The sequence below is a fragment of the Periophthalmus magnuspinnatus genome, chromosome 24 (assembly GCF_009829125.3).
Source record: "Periophthalmus magnuspinnatus isolate fPerMag1 chromosome 24, fPerMag1.2.pri, whole genome shotgun sequence".
Lineage (NCBI taxonomy): Eukaryota > Metazoa > Chordata > Actinopteri > Gobiiformes > Gobiidae > Periophthalmus > Periophthalmus magnuspinnatus.
Window position 1 is genome coordinate 4,003,272 of NC_047149.1, and position 25,599 is coordinate 4,028,870.

At 39.8% G+C, this 25,599-nt stretch overlaps 2 protein-coding genes across 7 annotated transcripts in view; both read right to left on the bottom strand.

The window, feature by feature from the left end:
* LOC117392590 (rho-associated protein kinase 2-like) overlaps positions 1-15,914 on the bottom strand; it is a 98,913-nt gene extending 82,999 nt beyond the window's left edge. For 2 of the 5 annotated variants that reach the window (XR_008649236.1, XM_055232214.1), the window contains exons 1-2: positions 15,612-15,909; positions 13,246-13,410 (exon numbers count right to left, since the gene is read on the bottom strand). Coding sequence is in view for 4 of the 5 variants with exons in the window: in XM_055232214.1 (XP_055088189.1) it covers positions 13,246-13,341 (96 nt within the window). In the remaining variant the exon portion in view is untranslated. Of the gene's footprint in view, positions 1-13,245; positions 13,411-15,611 lie in introns of all 5 variants that reach the window. The other 3 variants (XM_055232216.1, XM_055232215.1, XM_055232217.1) reach the window with 2 other exon arrangements.
* A 2,047-nt stretch (positions 15,915-17,961) lies between these two features.
* Positions 17,962-25,599, bottom strand: part of sobpb (sine oculis binding protein homolog (Drosophila) b) — a 66,012-nt gene continuing 58,374 nt past the window's right edge. For both annotated transcript variants that reach the window (XM_055232218.1, XM_033991395.2), the window contains exon 8: positions 17,962-24,565. The gene's annotated coding sequence lies outside the window, so the exon portion shown is untranslated. The remainder of the gene's footprint in view (positions 24,566-25,599) is intronic.

A 25,599-nucleotide genomic window follows, 5' to 3' on the forward strand; every position in this document is an offset into this window, starting at 1 on the left:
TGGGCCTTTAATTGGCTGCAATAAGACTATTTACAAGCTGATTTGGCTTAAATTTCGCCTTAGCGATAAATAAAGTTTTATTAATTGACTGACCCAATCAAATGAACAAAGAGCCATACTGACCAATCCCACTGGAAGTCCCTGTTTAGTTTATGTATTTAAGCAAAACGTGTCTTGTCCCAGTAGATATATATGAGCAGCTCTTGAGGTCAAAATAAGTCTGCTGTGCACTGTCTGCATTAATTATATTGTACGATAATCAGGAGTTCTGTTCTTCACGTGTTAAGTACAGTTCCTTTAAAACCACACTGCATTATGATCAGAACTTATTTGTTTATATGAATTTCAGAACATAGCTTGTAAACTAGTACAAAGAGAAGCAGAAGCAGAATTTAGCCGTAAAAATGTGTTGAGTAAACTCTAATAACTATAAAGGGGTGACAGTAGCTCTGTGATTGTCTTCTTATCCAAAGGTTGTCAGTTTGAATCCCACTCTTGCCATGAAAATCATAAGCCCCGTCCCAATTCAGCGGCTGCATCCTTCGGTGGCTACATTTGAAGGCCACGATTGGGGCGACAAGGCATGTCCTATTACACACAGCCCATGAATGCAGCCGACAAATGTGGCCCACGAATGAAGGACACATCCAGGCATCCTTTGTGGCCTCCTGTATCCCATCATGCACTGCACGGGGTTGGTCAGATGTTTGAAAAACATGGAGTGAAAAGCTGATCCAGAGAGCGGAGAAAACAAGTACACACTTTTAACTTGATGAAGTCATTACTAACACAACTGTAAACGTGACATAAGGCCATAACGCCACAAAAAAGTTTGGTATTGACTGCGTAAGCCTCGGAGATTTTAACTAAAAGACTGTTAAACTGCAGGTAACGCGGTGAAAAGTCCACTCAAACTTTCATATTTGGACAGATTCCCAACAAACACTAATCATGTTTTTACCGTTGAAGAAAAGAAGCCCACGCAGTTATTCATAAAGAGGAGGAAACAAGCACGTTTTCATGGACATGGGACTGAACGCATGTCCAGTGGAGTGCAGAGGTCAGAAAACATGAAGGCACAGTTTAATCATATTTAACAAACATATTTATGTGCAAATTAAGCAATATAAGCCTCCAATTTATTAGTTTAATTGTGTGATTTATCTGCTTTTTAATATCCCTGAATGTTTTTAAATGAAAGAGTAAAGAACACTGTTTGGACTGGTCAGATTTATGACGTACAGTAATTTAACAGATCTGGGCTGACACTGAAGTAGAGACTACAGACCTGTCTGTCTGTCACGCCCAGCAGACCTAAGCATATAATAATGAGGAAACTGTTTGAAATGTTTAATATTGATGTTCTTTCTTCGTGTGCAGCCTCATGTGTGACAGAAACACTGCTGTGGTCACAGAACTGGGGCTGATAAGATGAAGGTGATGCATGAAATGGGTCAAATGTGAATGTGAATCTAACACTAAACTGGAGAGGTGCTGACCTGCTGCAAACACACACTACTGCCACTCATGAGGTGTGGGACATGAGCCTCTGTAGTAATAATGAAGACTGGAAGAGAAATCATGATCAAATTGAAATCACAATTTAAATGGTGAAAATAATCATTTCTCAGATGTACTACTGCTGACTTCATGTAGCTGTTTGTATTTATATAAATGTCCAGTGGATCTGAATAATATTTATGACCTGCAGTGTGAATCTACTTTCATCTTAACCTGTAATAGTTTTGTAATGTTCTTAATGTGTTTGTTACAGGTTTTGACTCTGCAGGACTTTCAACTGACCAAACATAAGTCCCATAATCCCACTGTGCAGCGGACAGAGCTGAGTCCTCCTCGACAAACATACTGACAGTGCACTGGGTCATGTCTCCACTGTGCCCCTTCCAGAGTCTCTGAGGAGGAGGTGGAACTGCAGAAGACCTGTGGGACGTCTCTGGTTCCATCCAGGCCCATGCTGTGTCCTGCTGTCCCGTATGTGTCCTAATAGTGCAGTGTGTGTGTAAAGTTTAGGTTTAACTTCTAATTTCCTGCAGAAGTTAAAAATATTTCATTTAAATGTAGAGTAAAGATAGTTTATTTTAATCTTAGCTGAAGAACACTTAAACGGTTTTATCACTGAGGATGTGGACCATGGTAATGTTCTAGTTACAGAAAATAGATCTGTACTTCACACTTGATGTATGTGACAAGAAGAAGAATGTTTTAAAGACCAGAATACAATTTGTCCATAATGACCAAGAGATAATTTGTGTCTGAAACTTGTGGCTGAGTTTGGATTCACTGTGAGATGTGACAGTTATTTGTCTCTTTTGATCATAACTAATTCATTTACCTGGACTAAAGAATGTTTAAGATGTAGTAATCCACCTGTTCATTTTACAACGATAAAGATTTTGTTTTGGACTGTCACAGGATTCAGTAAAAAGGGAACACAGTCTGAGAAGGTGGTTTTTTTTTATTTATTTTTTTTATGTGTGTTAAGGGATTAGTGTCTCAGTATTCACATTATTGAATTATGCACCTTTAACATTTATGTATTCACTTGTCAATATCAAAATCCTACTTTAAGAATTGAGATTATTTAGTTGAAACTTTAAGGTCATTTGTGATATTTTATTACAAGAACATTGTCAAATTGGTCATATTTATAGAAGTTAGACTAGTTTTCATTGTTGTGTCTTTAGTCACTAGATTTGGATGAGATTTCTTATAATATCTTGGGCTCATGGTCCGACTATTTGATCACGAGAGCGTAGTTTTTTAATTGATCTGTGTGCGTAATATGCTTGGTGTGTGTGATTAGCGTTAGCATTCTCTCTGTAACTGCTTCTGTCAAATCAAGATACAACAGTAATAACAGACAAATGAGGCGCCTTCATTCCCTGAGGTTTCTCCTGCTAGCATTAGCACCAGGCTTGATTGATAGCGTTGCTAAGCACCTGCTCCCTGCTAAACCCGCCCACAACAGCCTCACCGGTGAGTCACTCTGGATTGGCTCTTTGGTTGCTATGATCCTCACAGTCGGAATACCACATTTGGAAGTCAGCTCCAAATTGGTCCCTATAATCGCTCTAGCCTCGATGAGCTTCATTTGGAACTGAAAACTGTGGGTGAAGTCACACTCACTTAGTCCACTTCTGTACACAGTCTGTGGTCATTCCTTGATGTAAAGAGATTTGAGTGAGAAGGTGGAAAAACATTATATGAAATAGTGACTGTTTGACATAAAGCTGTTTGATCTGAACTATAGGCTAAAATCATCAAGAAAACATATGGTTAAACACTTGGCAAAACACTTTATCCACACTGTAAGTTTGTAACTGACAGCTAATATCTAGGCCAATGAGTAGCTTACAAACAAATACAAATACACCAGTGTTCTTAGTGCTATGCTAATGCAAATGTGCCTTGTGCCTTACTGTCTGAGTTGCTCTTTGAACACCATGTAAATGATGTGCTTGTGGCTAAGTCAAACACATATCTGAGATGCACGAGCTGAAAAAGGCCTGTTCCTGCATGTTTCAAGAACGCCGAGTTTTCACAATAAGAGCAGATTATAATGCAGCCGCCACAAAAGCTCCATGTAACATCACAACATTCAGAATAGATTATCTATAGTTTAAAGGGCCCATATTACACTATTACTCCAATCTGTGTTATAATGATGTCTCCTCATCACAAACAGACCTGGAGTTGTGTTTTGTTTCATTCACACATGTTTAACATGTTAGACACCTTAAACACCTTGTGATGTCATGTAGTGATACAGGAAGTGCTCCATTGTGTTTTTAAACTCCATATACCTTCACTAGAATCATTTGGATCATTTCAGTCCTGGATTTGCATATTTTTCCTGAACAAAAGGTAAAAGGAGCTGTGAAGATGAAAACTACTGCTTCATGACATCACAAGGTGGAACAGAGCATTTTGATCTTTGGAGATGTAGACAGACTAATAATAAAGGATTATTCAAATAGTGTGATATAGAACCTTTAAAACTGAGGTGGGGTCAGGTGATATATCAAATATCAAAACAGCCCAAAGCTAAGCAGGGCTGGGCCTGGTTAGTTCATGGAATGTGAGACCGCTGGGGCAGAAGTGGCAAAACTGCCGTTGTGTCCTTAGGCAAAGCACTTCACCCACATTCCCTAACATGAATGTGGAGTGTGCTGGTGGTGGGAGGAGGTGATGGCAGCATCACTTCTGAATGAATGAATAATGGTATGTATATGTGTGTGCGTATATATACGTATATGTATGTATGTATATATATATATATATATATATATATATATATATATATATATAAATAATAGTTTATGTTTAATATCTGTGTAATCACTGGGCTCATTTCAATGTTTCTTGTCCCACACAGAGATACTGGCCCCTGAACGTGTCTGGAGCTGTGGAAGACTAGAGAAACAGATCATTATATTATGGTTATTACAGTCATTTGAAATTTTTAAATGGGGAGCTACGGATAAGGCTGGATAATTCATCTAATTTTACTCAAGATTTGGTCCTTTCGAATAGTCATTGATCAGTTTGGTGCTTTTAATGGAGAGGTCTACAGTCGTCTGTCAGGTCTACAGTCATCTGTGAGGAAAACACTGTGGTCTGAATGTCAGACCTTGGGGCAAAAAAATTGAGGTAAATAGCAAATGTATTTACAATCTGTCTACAATCTGTTTATGTTCATGAAATCGACACTTCAAAGCTCATTTTATTTTGTTCTTAAAAGGGAAATTGCAATTTCTTTCTTGCCAAATCGGCCCTGCCCTAGGTGGCTATGAAAAAAAAAGGAAGTGACGGCATATTTTGTCAGAATTAAGTTAAAAATACCTTTACCATATTCATATTATTTGGTGACAAAGTTTTATGGCTCAGCTCTTTCTCGTTACTGCAGCTCAGAATGATCTCTGATCACAACTCAGATACTGCAAAATGTTTTCTGACAAAAAAAAAAAAAAAGTCTGAAAAGGGACAAAATACTAACAAACTAAAATACTTCATGTTTTTGGCTGTAAAAGATCTCCCCAAATACATTTTCTCAGACCACTCCACTCACTGTGCATTAACTATGTTCAGAGGTCAAAGGTCAAATCATTGGTTGTGACTGATAAATATGAACAGACTGTCATTAGTGCAGCTCTGACACACAGACGGAGCACATACAGTTTACTTGTCAGCGTTTTGTAGGGAAGTACTGTGACTCATATCAGCATTTCAACATAATTACGATAATTTAATTTGGCAATAGTTGATATAGACCACTGAATAGATACATCCTCTGCTACTGCTGCTACTACTACTGCTACAACCTCTACTTCCAATATTACCAATAGTCTACTACAACTACTACTACCACTACTACTACTAGCCTTTGATGTTTGTTTGAACACTTGACTTTCCCTGCCAGAGATCTATTCACAATGAATACTACAATCACGTCACTAGTGACTGACTAGTCTACTACAACTACTACATATATCCCATCCCCACTGCAGAAGTACAACCATCATCTTCCTCAACATCTCCTCTTCAGCAGCACTAGCGCTTGATACTACTACTACTACTACTACTACAGCTACCATGACAACAACTACTTCAAGTACTCTCACTACAACTACTACTCGTCTAGGCCTACTACTAGAACTACAACTACTCTTTCAACTACTTCTTCAAGTGCCATTAGTTTACTACAATTACTACTAGTCTACTACTACAAATACTACTTCAACTACTACATTTTCTGTCTCCACCGTAGCAGCAGAACCATCAGCCTCCTCAGCCTCTCCCCTTCAACAGTGACTTCATTCATTTTGAAGAGATTTCCACAGAATTGAGTGACAAAGTTAGCAAATAACAGCAGAATCCATCCAGGTCCAGCTCAGTCTGACCCAGTTTGAGACCAGGTTTCAAACTCCAGTACCACCTGACGCCTGTATTTACACCAGTGACTTTCACATGAACACAAGTACCAGGATGTAGAGTCGTGCATTCACTGTGGGCTATCTCCATCTGTACTTACCAGCTTCCTGTTAGCTTCCTGTTAGCTTCCTGTTAGCTCCCTGTTAGCTTCCTGTTAGCTCGCAGCACCGCAGACAATTAGCAATGTGCTTCTTTGTGTAAAATGTTGAGAGCAGAGTCACATCCGCCCAGGTCAGGGGGGGACAGAGGCAGAACAAACGTGCCCCTGGCTATGATCACATTCACAGCTGTGTTTAGCTTCAAAGACACAGGAACTCACGAATGATACGTATTGTGGCCATTAGTGACCATGTAGCAGATTAGCCCTAAGAAAGATTTCAGATTTTTAATCAACTTTTTTTTTTTTGTCTGTGGGAAAAATTAATGAGAAATTTACTGGTCACTGTTGAGCGCCATTAAGATTTACACATTATGATCATAAAGTGTGGAAAGAAGTGGCCTAAGCGAGTGTGACGTCACCACAGCATTCGTCTCCAGTCAAATGAAGTTCATCAAGACTAGCAGGTATAGCGGCTAATTTGAAGTCGAGTTTCATATTTGGAATTCCAACCTCAAGTATCATAGCAACCAAAGAGCCAATCTGGAGCAAGGGCGTTGATGGTAACGTCCTTTCCTGCTCACATCTCTGGTTTAGAAGGAAGCAGGCGTTTAGCAATGCTGTCAATCAAACCTGTTGCTAACCCTAGGAGAGGAGACCACGGGGAAAGAAGAACCTGATTTGACTGTTATTAATGTTCATATCTTGATTTATGGACACAAAAGCAAAATAAAAAAAACAGGATCATATAGAGTGGGTTAATATGAATGTCCACAATGATAATAATTTTAATAATAATCTTTAGACAATAGAATGTAATTTTTTCTATTCCCATGTGTGTTCTATGTGTGTAATCCTCAGTGTGCAGTAGGTTCATAGTGGTCCATGTGTGTGTACTAGTCTATGCGTCTTATACTTGAGACACATACAGAGACACATCATTATAAATATATTCAGAACAGGTTCATTTCTGTCCTGTGACTTTTTTAGTAGTGTTACTTGCTTAAATGAGTATCTAGTTTTGATACTAGTTTTAGTACTGGTTAGTATCTAATTTTCTGTACTTTTAATGACTTTCATGGAAAATCTATCAAATGAATAGAACTAAACTCAGATTTGACAAAGTTTCGACAGTTGCCATGGTCATGCTTAACTGCTCCTGTAACTTTTTAATTTACATTTTTATTTTTCATTTTTTATTTGACATTTTGAGATGATTTTCACCAAGTAAGAAGTACATTTGCAGTTCAAAGGATAGAACCTAAGAACTATTAGACTGTGTGATTTGAGCTGTTTTTATTGTTTTTTTTGTTTTTTTTCCTGGCATCCCTGCACAGAACTAGCATTGCTAACCAGTGAACTCTGAAATTCTTACAACAATGCAGCAGACTTTCTATGCTGAATATGGCAGAAGATGTTCCAGAGGGAATGTCCCATGTCATCACCGACTGAAACGACAGAGTGAAGTGACAGAGAGGCTTAGGAGAGGCTTTCCTGTTCCTCCAGACTTCACCTGGCTGCCTTAGAAGCCGCTGTGACGCCCAGCCTTCAGGACACACAGGAGTGACACCTTTGTCCTGCGGGTGGTTACTCTCCTCAAACTGCCCTGACACTGGACCTGATGACTCAACCTGTTGAGCTGCGCTGAGACTTTTGTTTGATCTTTCTGTTATTGTTACATTGTACTGCTTTATGTGCTTAAACTGCCCTTCAGGGACAAATAAAGTGATACTGATTAATCGATGATTCAAACACCACATCTCCTCTGGTCTCAGCCATCAGAAGACTCCATGTTCCTCCTGAGATGTTTAGAAGCACATTTGTGGAGCATGTCTGATGCTTTTCTCTTATGGTCAAGGCAGACCTTTCAACCACAGGGCTTATCTGAGGACATTGTTCTGAGGGTCACGTAAGGGTCACAAGACAATGATAGGTGGAGTAAGAACAATCAAAGAGAGATAAGTTAGTACGCACTCAGGTATGTGCTCACAAGGTGGGAATCGAGGCTAGTAGGTCACAGATTGGAGTTATCAGCCATGTCATAATAGTTCAAGGAAGATCACAACTGTATTCGACTGAAGACATTATTGTTGAACTAAAAGACATGCGCTGCCGATCGGTTAGTCGACTAGAAAAAGGTGTCAAAAGCTCTCAAAACTATTACATATCTCTGTGTACCTGATCCAAACTGCACTCACAGCACTACACCTGCAACGGGAGTTCATGCAAAACTACTAAAAAGTACTAGGAAACAATGTATTTATATAAAGATATAGATAGATTAAACTTGCAAATCATGAGTTAAATCTGTCTTTTTAGATGTAAATACCAAAAAATACCAAATCTTCAACTAAGTCACTCGCACACTTCTCCTTTCTGCTGTTGTTCCATAGAAATCCTTATCATCTAAGTAAAATGTTTAGTCGACAAATTTTGGTTGACCAAGACTCAACTGACTGAGTAATTAAACAAGCCTCACTCTGGTTTAAACTGAACTGGAGACAGGTTTGGTTTATGATTAATATCTCTGTAATTACTGGGTCTATCCACATGAAACAAAAACTGGCTCAAAGTTCAACATCTTGAAAAAAATGTTCACAACATCTTCAGAAAGTGGAGCCATTATTCACCCCAAAGACGTGATTGTTGTCAGTTGAAAGAACTTTATCCCGTAAGGTTAGTATGACAAGTTTGTGGAGCCGATCCCAAACAAATAATGAGAAGATTCAATATTTGTGGATCAGAAGTTTGGAGATTTCTTTCAAAAACTGTGAATCTCCCATAGAGTTATATTGGATTGGCCCCTGTCGTCCATCTAAAACTATAGCATCATCAAATTTTAGAACGTGAACGCAATTTATAACCAATATGTTGTGCCAGTGAAAAGTTCATTTGTGAATCCATTACAACGCTATTACAATTTGTGGAAAAATAAATAAAAAAACACCACAATGGACTGAAAACCATGATGGATATCCGCAGAATCAATAAGCGAAGCACTAAAGTGTTAATCTGAGGTGAGAGAAATGTCATTTTGTCTGTAAATGATATATGACCAACGAGCTCGTTCGTTTCACATGCGTCACTGAAACAAGTTTGATTGGATGATCATGTTGGATTTTGGCTCGAGAAGCGGCGGAGGGTGTGGGGACCAGACTGATATCAATCTGTATAAAAAGTACAGAGAGATATCATTGTGGGTTTGTCAGGCTAAACAAACAGCATAGAGAATAACGCAAATTAACTCCACTAAGATGCAACTCAACTTTGAACCAAGCAGACACTGTTTTTTGTTTGCTTTTTATGTTTTTTTTTTGTAATTCTTTATTTTCAGACAGTGGTATATAGTTCCAGGGTTCATTACTAGACCAAAAACAATACCATATTCAGCCGTTTTCTGTCTTTTTTTCTTTTTATTTTACAGAAGTTCACACAAATGGAACTTTATAGAAGAGAGAGAAAGAACCAGTGAGCCAGTGCACCTTAACTAGACATGTATAATAAATAAATATAATAAATAAAAAAAGAAAAACAAGTACAAAAGCAGAAACAAAAACGAGGGGGCAGCTCTTTTACAGCAAGATGAGCTAACTGCACCTGATAAAGTCCAACCGTTAAGGCTTTATATATTTAACCCAGTTAGACCATAGTTTAATGAAAACAGTTTCCTTGGACGAATAGAGAAGGTGATCGCCTCTATCACGTTTATCTCATCCACAATGTTTCTCCAGTCTGAGCTTATGGGGGGATCAGGAAGAAGCCAGCGATCTGTTATTGCCTTTTGAGCAGCTGCTGTCAAAATTATGAATAAATATTTGTTTGTTCGTTTAAGCTGATTATCAAAATGACCAAAAAAGAGAGTTGAAAATTGTATTGTTACATTTACTTTAAGTATACAGTGGTCCCTCGTTTATCACGGTGGTTATGTTCTAAAAATAACCCACAATAGGGTATTTTTTACATTTATTCTATATGTTTTGCAGCTGTAAAACCCCTCACCACACACTTTATACACTTTTCTCACACAGGCATTAACATTTTCTCTAATTTCTCTCTTGTTTAATTAATTAATAGTGACTCACTTGTATTTTACAGTTCCTCTGACCGCGCCTCTTCGTCCTGGCGCCGCTCCGCTGTAGTGTCCACCCGACATTTATGTAAATTTGTCTGAACACATTCTGTACTGTACAGGAGACACGGCACGGAGGAGACTGATGGACAATGGTCTACAGTCCCTTAGCCAATCAGGACGCACAACACAATGCACTTGTAAAAAAGTGTGTAGAATTGCACTGGAAAAATCCATGAAACAGCGAGAACTCGAAAGGTGAACTGCGATACAGCGACAGACAACTGTACTGACTACTGTCCTGTGGTGCTCGACCCGAATGGCTGTATCTTTGGGCCGTCCCAGAATATATGGCAATGATCATCTTCCTTTTAAGCCTTATTTAAACTGTTTGACCCTCAAGACTTTTCTTTTACAACAGTGTAATGATGTAATGAATGCCGTATTACTTAAACGTTATTTTAAAACGCTAATAAGACCAACTCCTACGATGCCCAAAGTTCAAACTACTAACTTACGCAACACAAAAATACTGAGTCATATTTAACATTGGATTAGTATGACACAATATGCCTCTTTATTGTGTTACTTAAGTGTCTATGTTTAGCAGTGATGACAGGTTTATAGAAGAACAACAGTAGCAGTCAAATAGACCCAGTAAAGATGCACTATGGAACTTGGGTTGGATATTCGCACCCTGCTTGTCTCCATGGAGATGTTGTTGCTTTGCTTGGAATGTTCCACAGCACAGCGTTAAACTTGGCTCTCCATTGACACAAGCAGGAGAGGCTGTCAGGTCAAGTTACAGGTCAGATCTGTAAAGAGGCGAGCCCACTTTGAAGATATTGTTCAGCCATAAAACTCATCTATGACTGTGCAAATGCAAGACGGATCAGTTTAATACTATACTATGGAATGTTACAGGCAAAGTAATAATATTTCCATGGAGACAAGCAGGTGACAGACCCTTCACCAGAAAAGTTACATAGTCCACCTTTAATATGTTGATCAAATTTCCCATTGACTCAAAACTGTAAAACAAAACACCAGCAGCTATTTCAGAATATTTGAGAAGGTCCAGGACCAGCAGTGGTGAAAAGTATTAAAGGTTCTTCCTTAAGTAAGTACAGATACCGGAGCAAAAAAATACTCAAGTAAAAGTATTACATGAAAAAAAATCTACTTAGTAAAAGTATTGAGGTACCTGTTTAAAAAATGTGTTTAAAGAGTAAAAAGTATACGTTTTTTGCACAGATTTTGAGGTCTAATGAAGCTTCAAATGCAGTGAGTTTGATAAAGATTTGAGCTGAGTTTTGTTCAACAGAAACAATACATTTTTTTCCCAGCTGTTTTTATTTTTATATTTTTGTTTGTCCAAAAAATGAACGTGCTGGAATAAACTACTCAGACTTTTCAGCAGGTGTCACACAATAATAAAAACATACTTTTCAGTCCTGTTCAAAAATGTAGTGGAGTAGAAAGTACAAATACTGCTCTCAAATTTAGTGAAGTAAAAGTAAAAAGTATCAACTAAAATCGTTTACGTAAAGTACAGATACTTAAAATTGCAGTACTTTACTACTTTTACTTTATGTTCCACCACTGACCAACAGCAAACATCAGCAGTGTAATAGTTGTGGTACAGTAGTAGTAATTGTAGTACTTGTGATAGTACTAGTATAAGCAGAATAATTATATGTAGTTGCTGTACTAGCAAAAGGAGTAGTAGTAGTAGTAGTAGCAGTAGCAGTAGTAGTAGTAGTAGTAGTAGTAGTAGCAATAGTCGCAGTTGCAGTAGTGGTAGTGTTAGTAGTAGTAGTAGTGTTAGTAGTACTAGACTAATGATAGTGGCAGCAATATCCGTGTGGTAGTAGTGTTAGTGAAGTCACAGTTAAAGCCTGGTAGTACAAGTAGTAGCAATAGTAGCAACAGCAGCAGTAGTTGTAGTAGAATCAGTATTAGCTGTAGAAGTGGTAGTAGTATCAGTAGTAGTAGAAGTAGCACTAGTAGTAGATGGATTATAGAGTATGAAGAGTAGTGGTTGAAGCAGTAGTAGTAAGAGTAGCGGTAGTACTGGTCACAGTCTAATAGCACAGCAGACACAATAACAGTAGTAGCAGTGTTAGTAGTACTAGCCTAATGATGGTCGCAGTAGCAGTTATAGTAGCCAAGTAGCAGTAGTAGTTTTAGCAGTTGAAAGTTTATAGCAGAGGTAGTAGCAATAGTAGCCAAAGTATCAGTTGTAGTAATAATGGTAGTGATCATTTAGATGTATGGAAAGTAGTAGTAGTAGTAGTATTAGAATGTACTTCCTGCTTCTGAAGAGTGTAGACACAAACCTGGCTTGCTCCTGCTGTTTCCTTCTTTCCTTTGCTTTTTAATCATTTTACCTCTTCCAGTGCTGGAAAATGTCTTTAGTAAACCAAGACTTTTAAATAATTTTTACATTTTTAACGAAAGTTTTGACGAGCCAGTCAAAAATTTCCGGGGTAAGAAACCAAAGGAATTCTTTCTGTGAACACTGTCGGAACTATCGACAACGAATTAATGAGGTACAAGCATGGATATTTGCTTTAGAATCTGAAAAACAACTTCACCGGACGCTCCCTGTGACTTCCAGTGGTAACCAACCCACAGTTACTTTCAGAGAAGAGCGTGAAAAAACTGCTACTTTCAACTTAAAATTGAGTGATACTGTGTCTTTTCCAAAACTTTGTAAAGACAAGAATTCCAAACCAATGCAACAAGTGATAAAAGACAATGGTGATACAGTTACAGTTATAGTTATTTGTGTGATTTTAACATCTTTCTTCTTCTGTAAAGCACTTTGAATTACTATGTGTACAAATTGTGCTATACAAATAAACTTGCCTTGTCTTGTCTAGTAGTAGTAGTAGTGGCAGTGAGTAAAAAAGTAGTACATGCAGGTAGTCCATCCATTGTTTTTTTTTTTTGCTGTGACAGAAAATTAGGACCATCGCCATAACAATTAATAACTCAAAACGAATTATTCCATGTTTTGAATGGTGAGAAGTCCTTGAAATACTATAAAAGAATCCAGCAGTAGAAGTGCAAAAGTACTAGCAGTAGTAGTTGCTCTTCACACATCTCATCTCCACAGACTTACCAGCAGAGTCTCCAGGTTCAGGGCCCATTGCGGGTTCCTCACCAGGGCCTCCAGCTTCAGAACCCGGCTCTCCAGTCTGCCCTCGGCCCCCAGCATCGTCGCTGCCGCTCAGCTCCACTCGCCAGGAAACAAGATCATCCAAAATATAATCCAAAATGTGTACTCCTGTAGGCAGAGGGGGTAAGTTTACTCAAGTCACTTTTTGGTGGAAATGGAAATGGAGATTAGGGCTGAACGACTTAAACATATCCATGTGTTCAAAGTTCACATTTAAAACTCAAAAAACTGAAACAACTTATACAAAAATCACATTCAGAACATGTTTGTACAGATCTAAACTACATGATTAGATGTTTTTATGCAGAATAAGAGAGAATATTTTGGTATTTGTGCAGAGAATCATGGTATTTCAAAAATTATAGCCTTCGATTTGATTGTGATTAATTTTGACGTTGTTGCTTCGTCTGAAATGTTCCGCAGTATGGCATTAAAAATATCTATAGTAGTGGAAAAACGCAGATGGTGCCAACACGCCAAATCACAGGTCAGAAAAGCAGGTGGTAGACCCTTCCCGAGACAAGTTACATACTGCACTTTTAAAATTGTGTCATAACATCAACAATTTTCTATTTATATTATTAGACTCATGTTAAAGCTGCACTATAGAACTTTTCTGGTGGAGGATGGGCCACCTGCTTGTCTCCATGGAGATGTTATTGTGTCCCCTGAATTGTTTCACAGTTTCACAACTTCTCTCTCTTGCATTTTTCTAATTAGATGGCAAAAATACTTGGTTCATGAACACCTTGCTCCATGGAGACTGATACGGTGGAACGTTCCAGGTAAAATCTACACTTTTTAAAGCAGATCTTATCGTGCACGAGTCACTATTAATTAATTAAAAAAGAGAGAAATGTGAGAACGTGTTAATGCCTGTCTGAAAAAAGTGTATAAAGTGTGTGGTGAGGGGTTTTACAGCTGCAAAACATATAGAATAATTGTCAAAAATAAAGCTGATACTTCATGCAGGTTATTTTTAGAAAGTAACCTCCACGATAAACCAGGGACCACTGTAATCTGCATATTTAAAATCTAAATTATAATCTATGCAACACTGCTGAATCCTACGTGTATCACCAATTTAGAAAATAAAACTGGACAACGAAGTAAGTACATCACAGTGAGCATGTACCGGTGGAGGAGCGAACAAGGGCTGATTGGCAAAATGACGTGTTGAAAATAAGTGATTAAAGATGACTCAAACATGCACGAATCACTCCAAATACAACTTTAAAGGAAATGAGAAGAAAACAACTAGAACATGGGTAAAAGCTCTGAAAAGTCCATTTTGAAGAATAGGTCTGCTTTAAGGTTAAAGGTTAACTATGTAACTTTTCTGGTAGAAGAAGTACCACTTGCTTGACTCTGTTGATATGTTACTGCATTGCTTTTTTCCACAGTGTGACATTACACATATCAAGACTGAAATAAAACATTTTGTAGTACTTAAACAAACAACAAAAAAAACAAACATGAATTCTCACAGTGAGTGGGGTCGCTATTCCACAGATCCAACCTGTAGCTTGGTTTAGTGGCCTTAATGCTTCGTGGAGATAGATAAGTTTAATGTCATACTGTGGAACATTTCAGACAAAGCAAAATAATCTCCATGGAGACACTCAAGTAGTGAACCTCTACCAGAAAAGTTACATAGGTACAGGCACTTTTGCATTTTAGCTTTTATACCATTGTTTTTATTGAAAACATATTTTTTCACTTTTTTTGAATATGATCAAAACAATTATCAAAATATAAGTCAAATTGTATAAAGTTAGAAGAAAATTGACTCTTATGAGCTTTAATCCATGTTCTAATACTGTTACCTCCTCAAAAACAGACCTAGACTTGTCTTTTGTTTCATTCACACATGTTTGAGTAACACTTTATTATTAGTCTGTTGCATCTCCAAAGCTCAAAATACTCTGTTCCACCTTGTGATGTCATCAAGTGGTAGTTTTCAAGTTAACAGCTCCTTTTTACCCTTTGTTTAGAAAAGATTGGCACTTCCAGGACTGAAATTATCCAAATGATTGTAGTCAAGGTTTGTGTGCATAAAAACACAGTGGAGCACTTCCCCTATTACCACATGATGACATCACAAGGTGGAACAGAGTGTTTTCATTTTGAGAGAAGAACTCTAAATCTGCAGGTTTGTGTGTTAAACATGTGTGAATGAAACAAACACAACTCCAGGTAACATTATAACATAGTGTAAAATGGTCCTTTAAGCGCACTGAGTGATTATTTGTGTGAGTACTTCTTGTCTCCACTCACAAACACACTTTAACATAACTCTCTGTACCCACCTCCGTGTCCAGGCCGAGGTCCGCGCGCTCACAGCCCGCCCCTCCTCCTCATGTCGGCGCACTCAGATCCAACGCGTCTGGGAGCTGCTCAAGTTAAATCATTTATCTAAAGAAGGGACAGTCTCCGGAGTGTCGCTCAAGGTGATCCGGACACAGTGAGCCACGCGCGCGCGGGGCCGGACCTGTCAGGTGCGCGCGGGGGAGGCAGGTTAAAGGAAAAGTTGATCAGACACAACACAAATCTGACCCGCCGCAGCAGTGTGTGGGTTGAACTCCGCACTAGAGGCGACCTGCTCCTCCTGCGCTCCGGGGACGCACGGCACGCACCCGGGGAGGAGGGAGCGCGCAGAGGTGGACCAGAGTGCTTCCGGTCAGAGCTGGCGCAGTAAAAGCGCAACAGGTGGAGCCTTAGAGACTGGAGTGTTCACAGTAAACCACGACCACGTAAAGACTGGTTTTAAAACGTGGTTTGAGTCACTGCACGGTCTGTTCATTGGGCTCAGCTGTTCAAGGTTTTCAGTCAAAATCCTGAGTATTTTTTCCTGTTCTGAAGGACTACACCAGGAGTGTCCACACTATGGCCCAGGGGCCAAATGTGGCCCTCAGACCATTTTTATTGGCCCTCAGACCTTCAGTTGAACTGGCCCAATTGATCATAATCAGTACTTATTATAGCAAATTTGAGTAATCCCACCAATGTAACCTGAATAACATCACACTGCATTGTGATACAGGCCTCATATTAATGTGTCAAGCCTATTTAAAGTATGAAGTCAAAACTATGTTAAATACATTCATCTGAATAATCTACTACTGAATCACTATTGAATGGGTTCATCAGGCCCCTGATGAGCAGGATACAAGTGAAACTGGCTCTGACTTAAACTAAACTTACAAATCCTAAATTTGACCCAGAGAGCAGAGAGGATGATGAGTTTGCCTCTCTCTCATCACTGCAGAGGTTTGTGAAGCAGGGTCAGAGAGTGGCAGCTGACCCACATCCTGTATGAGGAGTTTGAGTTGTTAACGTCTGACAAACAATACAAAGTGTGTGTAAACTGTATAGATATAAGCATTTCATGGTTCCCATGTCTCTTTTAAATCATAATAAAAATGTGTGTGTAAGGTGTATATTAATAATGGAGTGATGTGGATTCACTGACACTGGTGCAATAGTGCAGCTCACTCATTTGTACATTTCAGGGCGTTTAATCTGAAATTGTTTTTTTCCGACATGTTCTAATCAGTGTGTTCAGCAGCAGGGCTGGGTGCAGTGTGTAGGTGCCTCAGGCTGGACACGTGCTGATGAATCAGATGCTGTCAGTTCTGTTTTCATGTTCACTGCCAACACAGGATTGATGTTGTATGTTTTGGTGTTTTGGTGTTTTGAGTGTAGAGTGTCTGTCCTCTCCCCATAAATGAGACCATTTAATATTTTGTGCATGAAACACACATTTGGCATGACCAAGGATGGTAAATTAAACCTGCACTGTGTAACCTAAAACACAACAGTCCTCCTCCATCTCCCACTGTCTGCCCGTCTGCTCACTCACCACCAGTCATGTGCTAAATGTTATTGTTATACCTGAAATGCTTCACAGTATGGCTTTAATAATCTTGGTACATAATTATAGTGTTTTTACATCTCCTAAATAAAGCATTCTATCTGCCAGCAGGCTCGCTTCTCCACAGATCTGTCTGACCTGTAACTTGACCTGGCGCACCAGCCTGTTTCTATGGAGATAGATGGGTAATGGCACTTTCTTTCTTTCTTTGTCTTTCTTTCACACTCTTATTTTGAAGGCAGTGTCATTTCCGGTGTCGTTGCCTTCACTGCAGGTCTCTTTGTGCCCATGTTTGGACTTCCTCACACCTGTGTTGTGTTGTGTGTTGTGGGCTGTACATCAGTGTGCGTCTCTGCGGTGGGACTTTACCTGTGGAGTGATCCACAGACTTATATTTCACCTTACGCCTTCACTCATATGTCCCTGTAGAGTCCCGGATGTCGTGTGTGTTTCCTGTTCCTCAGACTGACACAGAGCGGGAGGAATGCTGTCCTACTGCACGCACTATTTATAGTACTTTACACAGTACTATGAACTATACTGACATCAGAGTGGCCAAAATGTACTGAAGTAAGAGTACTATTATGTCTATAATGAGTCAAGTAGAGGTGCTAAGAGATGGTCCAAGAAAAGTACTCAAGGAAAAAGAAAATTACTACTACTACTACTACTGCTACTACTACTACTACTGCTAAAACTATTACTCCTACTACTACTGCTACTACTGCTATTACTATTACTACTAGCTGCTACTACCAAATACTAATAACAGAAAAACAGTGTAGTTGCTCATAGAATAACTTTTATTTATTTACTTTACATTACAAACCAAGTCTCTTGTATATACTTTGGTTATATCTATCCATACAAACATATGTCTATTCCCATAAATGCCTTTTCCAGGGTCACCAAGTACCTGTGGATTTTTACAATACAACAAAACTTACGACAGTTCATCCGTACATCATTTTACTGACACAAAACTCAAAATGGCAAAGTCAAAGTACATGTGCAAGTATATGAATGGCAGTTTATGAAGGCGTCCCCGTACAGAGCCCGCAGTGAGCTCATGGCTGTATTTACACTGTGACGGGCCGGTGACCTGTTCTCCGGCCAGTCCCGTTCATCCGGATATTCTTAGTATGTGATGGCATTGCATTGGAATGGAGGGGACACTCAAATACAGGTTTAGCACACAGTAAAGACAAGGACACGTGAGAAAGAGACGGGACACTGTTATGGGCATGAGACAGCAGGGGGCGCTTTCATTTGGTGAGCTGGTGTAGTTCTCACATTTCAAAGTTGAGGCAGAAATTAGGGCCGTGGAATGAATTGTATTTTAATCCTGATTGTAAGTATTGCTCCAGTTAAAGAGGGGGTATTTGACTTCTGTGGGGTATTAAAGAGGGGGTTTTTGACTTCTGTGGGGTATTAACTGCTAACACATAACATATTTAAATCATCATGTCATTGCAGTGTCAACCAATCAGAGACTATGCTCCAGTGAAAAAGCGATGACATTATCCAGAAAAAAGTAGAAAAACATCAGCCACAAACTAGCGGCAACTTAATTATGACGGGCGCGCCGGCTAGCATAAAGGCTAGTCACTGACCCAGACACGCCGCAGAGCCGATAGCCTCCGCTGATGGGTTTTATGTAATAAATACACTAAAGTCACTCTCTCAAACTGGTCTGCAGCATTCACAAAGACACAGGGAAAACAAAACATCCAAAGATCGCAGACCACAACAGACGCTCAGGACCCACGTCAAGATGAAGTGTGTCCAGGGCGTCCATGAACACACCATTAGTCTTCCCTTTCTTAGCTCTCTGTGCTAAGTCACTCCCCCTGCTTTTGTATATTTATGGATAATGGCTGTGCGGGAGCATGGGTGATGTAGGCTTGTGGGCGGAGCTTTGTACAGAATCTTATAGCTAACTGTAAGGTGGGTCAACTATTTTGAGATAACCTGAAATACACTTTACATTATAAACTTGGATGACTTTTTGGGATTTGAGTTTTTAAATGGCACAACACATTTTCATTTCCATTTTTGATTTCTGTTTGGCGTCTCTCTTTCTGTTGGTCTGTGTTACACTCTGAAGTCATCTATCCTAACATCTATATCAGACATGCCAGACTCAGGCCCGCGGGCCAAATTTGGCCCTCAGTATAATTATATTTGGCCTGCAAGATCATGGCCGCCGCCCCAGTATAGTGCATGCACTGTTAATAGTATGAATCCCAGAATGCTTTTCCCCTACCATTTCTGGTGATACTCATTAGCATCTGCTACCTGTCGCCTCACTCCATTTTTATCCACCCCTTCTGAAAAACATGCAGATGCTGAAATTTTTCAATGAATATTTAGTTTGGCCCATGACTTAGTCACAGCTTTTAATTTTGGCCCGCTGTAAATTTGATCTATATCGTGTGATAAACTTTTATTTATTTACTTTTTCTCTAAAGTACTTCCCACAGCTGAACACGTGACATATATCTTGGCATAAAATATTGATATTTTGCAGCTGACGTCGTCAATATTCCCAGGTGAGGGTGAACATAACTGGAGGCACTGCTCTGTCTGAAGCTCTGTGACTCAAATTAGACTTTATTCTGAGCTTTGTTTCAACACAATCTCACCAGAAAGAACTGACTTAGCTACAACACATGGGCTGATCTGTGCTGTTAAACAGTCCATCTCAGGTAACATTACAGTCACTAGCTAGCTAGCATTAGCCAACAGTTTAGTTAGTTAGTTAATCACTCTCATCTTTTTGTGTAAAATCAAACACCTAAACAGGACCATGAACACTGACTGATCTCAGGAAAATGAAAATGAAAGATATGAGTGAAATAAGTTGGCAGCAGAGTTTGGCTGTGTGGTGAGGTGGCACTGACACCAGGCTGATAGACACTCCCCATAGATAAACACTGCCCTCTAGTGGCAACAAATGAACCACCACCAACAAGTGAGTGGGTTTACAGTCAGTGCTTTGACACAACTGTGCCAAATATAGAGACGTTTTCTCACGTGACATTTACAGGACTCATATTAGAATGTTTTCTCTCTATCTGTGTTATAATGTTCCTCATCGCAAACAGACCTGAGTTGTGTTTTGTTTCATTCGCACATGTTTAACACACAAACCCTGCAGAGTTCTTCTCTCAAACTGAAAACACTCTGTTCCACCTTGTGATGTCATCATGTGGTAATACAGGAAGTGCTCCACTGTGTTTTTAAACTCCCTACACCTTCACTGGAATTATTTGGATTTCAGCTCTGGAATTGCCAATCTCTACTGGACTAAAGGTAAAAGGAGGTGTTAACTTGAAAACTACCACTTGATGACATCACAAGGTGGAACAGAGCATTTTGAGCTTTGGAGATGTAACAGACTAATAATAAAGAGTTACTGAAACATGTGTGAATGAAACAAAACACAACTGCAGTATGTTTTTAAGAAGGTGACAATATTATAACATGGCCTAAAGAATCACTTTTGTTTAATATAAAAAAGTATGTTTTTTTTTAATGGTTTCTACATTTGTGCACCAAGGAAAGTCTTTCTAAATCCAATAACAATAACACAATGGCAACTGTAATAATAACTAAAAGGAACTAGAACAGGGATGTAATTTATCTTTTGAAATAATGTGGCTCGGTGGAAGAAGTGTCTTGCCTTCGGAGCTGGGATTTGAACCACTGACCTTTGGGTTGGTGGGTCTAACATTAAATGATTACTTCTTCAGCTGAAATTTGCATATCATTTTGTTTTTGAATAATCTCTTTTTATACACAGTTTATTTGCACTTGCACATGTTTGGCTAGAGTTTGCTTGACCTGGAATGTTCCGCAGTATGGCATTAAACAGATCTGTCTAGAATTGATTTCATTATGGTGTTTTTTATTGCTTAAAAACACCTTGGAAAACATGAGTTCCTATTCAGAGCTGGCTTGCCTCTCCACAGATCTGGATCGTAACTTGGCCATGTAGAGCAACACTCCATGGAGACTGACAGAAGTTTAAAGCCATACTGTGGAACATTCTTTGCAATGTAATAACATCTCCATGGAGACAAACAGGCGGCGTACCTTCCACTAGAAATATTACGCAGTACACCTTTAATATGACTGAACAAAACCACAACATCCATAACTTATTTTTAAAGTTATAGGGAACTTTTTTGGTGGAGGATATACCACTTGCTTGTCTCTATTTTAATGCTATCATCTGGAATATTCCACAGTATGGCATTAAACTAGTCTAAACTTGAAAACAGAACACTGAGCGGGGTCGCGTCTCCACTGATCTGGCCTGTAACTGGGTGTGATGATGTCGCCTGTTTGTCTCCATGGAGGTGGATTGGTTAAATGCTATACTATGAAACATTCTAGGCAAAGCAAAGACATCTCCATGGAAACAAGCAAGTGGCATACTTCACTCTAGAAATGTTCCCTTTAACATGACTGAAGTGACTTTTACTTAATCAAAAGTACCAGGGTGGTACTCCATTATATTTACTTGAGTAACTTTTTAAACAAATAGTACTTTTCTAGCAGCACACTTTCACTCCTACATGAGTAATAGTTAGCATTGTTTTACTACTAGAGCGGGACTTTTTCCAGACACTAATTGAGTCATTTATTTGTCTTGTAATGATGTGATATTTTGTGTTTAGTTCAGAGTCGACACCTTTTTGTTGTTCTTATAACTGTTTATGTGTTGTTATGGTAACTGCTAAGTATGTGACACTTGGTTGCTATGCCGACGAGTTGATGTAAAGGTTATATTTGTCAGTAATTGGTCTGTTTTGGAGAGAGTTGAGAACAAAGACTGTATAAAGAAGTGGACTAAGTGAGTGTGACGTCACCCACAGCGTTCAGCTCCAGTCAAATGAAGCTAATCGAGGCTAGCAGTTATAGCGGCTAATCTGGAGCCAAGTTACATATTTGAAATTCCGACCGCGAGTATCATAGCAACCAAAGAGCCAATCCAGAGTGAGGCTGCTGCAGGTAGCCTCACTCAGGTAGCAGGTAGCCTCGCCCCTTGCCGCTCACACCGCTGGAGCCAGAGTCGATGGAGCCGGAACCGTGCTCATGAAAAAAAACAAACTAGCTAGCAGGTTAGCTACATCCATTTACATATACAGTGTATGGTTGAGTCTGCTGTTATTTTGCTCTAGTTTTGTTGTGAGTTACAGCCTACAGCAGCCCTTGTGTTCAGAAAATCAACAACCAGAAGACAATCGGCATGTTTTCTTACACCAAAACGCTAAAGTACTTGCGTAATATTATTTGTAAGCAGCGTTACTCTTACTTGAGTACGTTTTTTGGATACTCTACCCCCTCGGCTCAGTGCTCCTTCAACATGGCTAAAACTACTTTTTCTTTAACAAATCCACATTATCCATAAGTTATTTTTCCTTAAGTCTTCTAACTCATGTCTGCAAGTTTGGAGACCTCTCCCATCACATGTTATCCAACACCCCGAGTTTCAATTTCCCAACTCTCCCCAAAGCGAGTTCAAATGTGGAGGTTTTGAGTCTCCCAAATCCCAGGCAATCAGTTCTGAACCTGGACGCTGTTTGGATTGGGGCTCGGAGGTGCGGGGAGGCTAGTTTTACCATGTTCCTGGCTGTCGCTCAAAAAGGAGGAGGAAAAAAACAAGATGGCGCTGAAGTCTGAGCCCAGGTAACCCAAGACGTGTAACCCAGGATCGGAGGCTCGGCGTGGGATACGTGCAGCCGAACAATGCCCCTCTTTGTGGAGCTCAGGGCAGGGAAAAACAAACCCACTCCCCCCCAAAAAGAGATCAGGTTCAGGCTGAGTAAGAGAGAGCGGACCACACAGGGCTGCACGGAGAGACGAGAGGAAGAGGAGGAGAGGAGAAGGAGGGATGAGAGAGAGAGTGGAAAAGAGGAGGAGAGAGACGGGAGGATGAAAGAGAGAAGGAGAAGAAGTGGAGAGGGGAGATGAACAGGGAGGAGGGATGATAGAGAAGAGGGGGTGAGAGGGAAGAGGAGAAGAGAGTAAAAGGGGAAAGAGGGAGAATAAGGGATGAGACAAGGGAGGAGAGCAGAAGGGGAGAGGAGGAAGGAGGAAAGGAGAGATGACTCAAGGTAGGATGGGGGAGAGGAAAGAGAGAGGAGGGCAAGAGAGGAGAGAGGAGAGGAGATAGAGAGATGGATGGATGAGAGAAGAGGAGAAGTGGAGAGGGGAGGGTGAGGAGAGACAAAAGGAGAGGAGAATGATAGGGGAAGGAGGGATGATAAGAGGAAAGGGGGTGAGAGGGAAGAGGAGAAGAGAGGAAAAGGGGAAAGAGAGAAAGGAGAGAGAAAATAAGGGATGAGATAAGAGAACAGAAGAGGAGAGGGGAAGGAGGAAAGGAGAGATGACACAAGATAGGGTGGGGGAGAGGAAAGAGAGAAGAGGAGATGGAGAGAAGAGTGGCCGTGGGCGCGCACATCTGCAGAGCTAACTAATACTTTCCAAATAAAATGATGCACTAGGTTAAACATGTACCCTTGGACGGTAAGGTTGTTAGTTTGAGGTCACGTAAGGGCATCTGGCATATCACTGCGCTATAGTAGTATCAACCCAAGACAAAAAGAAGCAGGAAAACGCAAAAAATATACTTATTTGATATGGCAACGGAAAAATATTTGTAATTTCACAGTACTTTCCTAGCAGCATACTTTTACTATTACTTGAGTACACACTGTGAGTCTAAAGTGACAAAATTAGATGTTACGTCTCTGTAGTTACTCTTTAAGTTACTCTTACTTGAGTAGTAGTTTTCCCAAATATGTTTTTACTTTTATTTGAGTCACTTCTTGGACCATTACTTTTTACTTCGACTTGAGTAATGTTATTCTGAAGTAACGTTACTCTTACTCGAGTACACTTTTTGGCGTCTCACCCACCTCTGGCCCCGCTTCATGCCCAAAGCAGCGGTCTCTTTACACAGACATAAAAATATTAGTGTTTTATCATGGTGTGGCGTGACCGAACAACACGTGTGCTTATATATATCATATCAAAAGCAACATTCACTTTGGCTAATTACTTTCAAAATGTGGCAATAAAATTCAACATAAATTCTGTCCTGTGTCCCCAGTCTCGTCACGGAGGACATTCTGGAGAGTAAATGGTTTCATATGTGACAAAGGTGGCATTGTCCAGCAGCCCTCTTTGGTCCGGGACATGGGTGTGGGTGCGCTGGTTCTCCCATGGGTGCTGGTCGCTGATCACGTGACCTGGGTGAGGCGAGCACTTCCTGGGTGCGAGCTCGGCTGGTCTACAGGCAGAGCTGAGGCGCAGGACCGGCGCTGGCCACTAGAGGGAGCGGTTCTTCTGGCACAGCCGTTCAGTGTACAGGGAAATCTGCACAGGACAGAAGACGAGGTTAGACGCTTTACGTGCTCAGTATTCTGTTTTATTTCAGTTCAGAGCAGTTCAGTTTAGTTCAGTTTAGCACGTTATGTAAAGGTCTAAAACCAGGCAGGGTTGTCCAGTGACTTTTATTAACTTTTAACCATGTTCTGACCATGCGTGAGTGAATGGGTGAGGGGTTCCTTGATGTTAAGCGGAAAAAGTGGAAAAAAAAGTGCTGTATAAAAATATGACCATTTACCATAAACAGCAAAATATCCCGTCTTATTCTATATAAAATCTAATAGCCCAGTTGTGAACAGTTAAAAGGATAAATATATTTACATAAGTTTTTCGGTGTGTACTATACTGTGATAGGAGTATCTGTGGTGGGAGTAGTACTGGCAGTGTTCCACAAGATATAATCATTTTTGTGTATGGCCACCATGAAATAATAACGTAATAAATACATAAATGTTATACCTCCTATTGTAACAGATGATTAATAGATGATGACAGATGAATTTTGTAAGTTTATTTAGTGACTATGGTGAAGCATAAGGGTCACATAAAAAAAAAAATAAAGTATGCAGGCGGTAAGAGAATAAAGTCATAACATTTCATCATTAAAGTCGTAATTTTACAAGAATAAAGTCATAGTCAAAGTAAAGGCATGGTTTTATAAAGATTTAGGGGCTGATATCAATGTCACAATGCAGAAGAGCAATTTGCCTTGACGACCAGATTTAAAAGCTTAAATTAAAAACGATGTACGATGGGCGTACTTTATATTGCTGGCCTTAAACATTAACAACTGTTGAATCATTTCCCCGGGGAGGACCTCCATGCGCCTCTGTGTGTAACTGAGTGCTCCGGGGCAGGACACTGGTCGTGCTCTGATCTACAGACAGATTCAGATGTAAGAATCTTGACATGATTTTCACCATTAATCCATTCTCTTGGCTCTGAGCTTTCTGCCATTCTTTAAACGTGTTTGCAGGTGGAGCTGTGCACAACCAGGTTCAGTCTACCTAAAACATCCATGG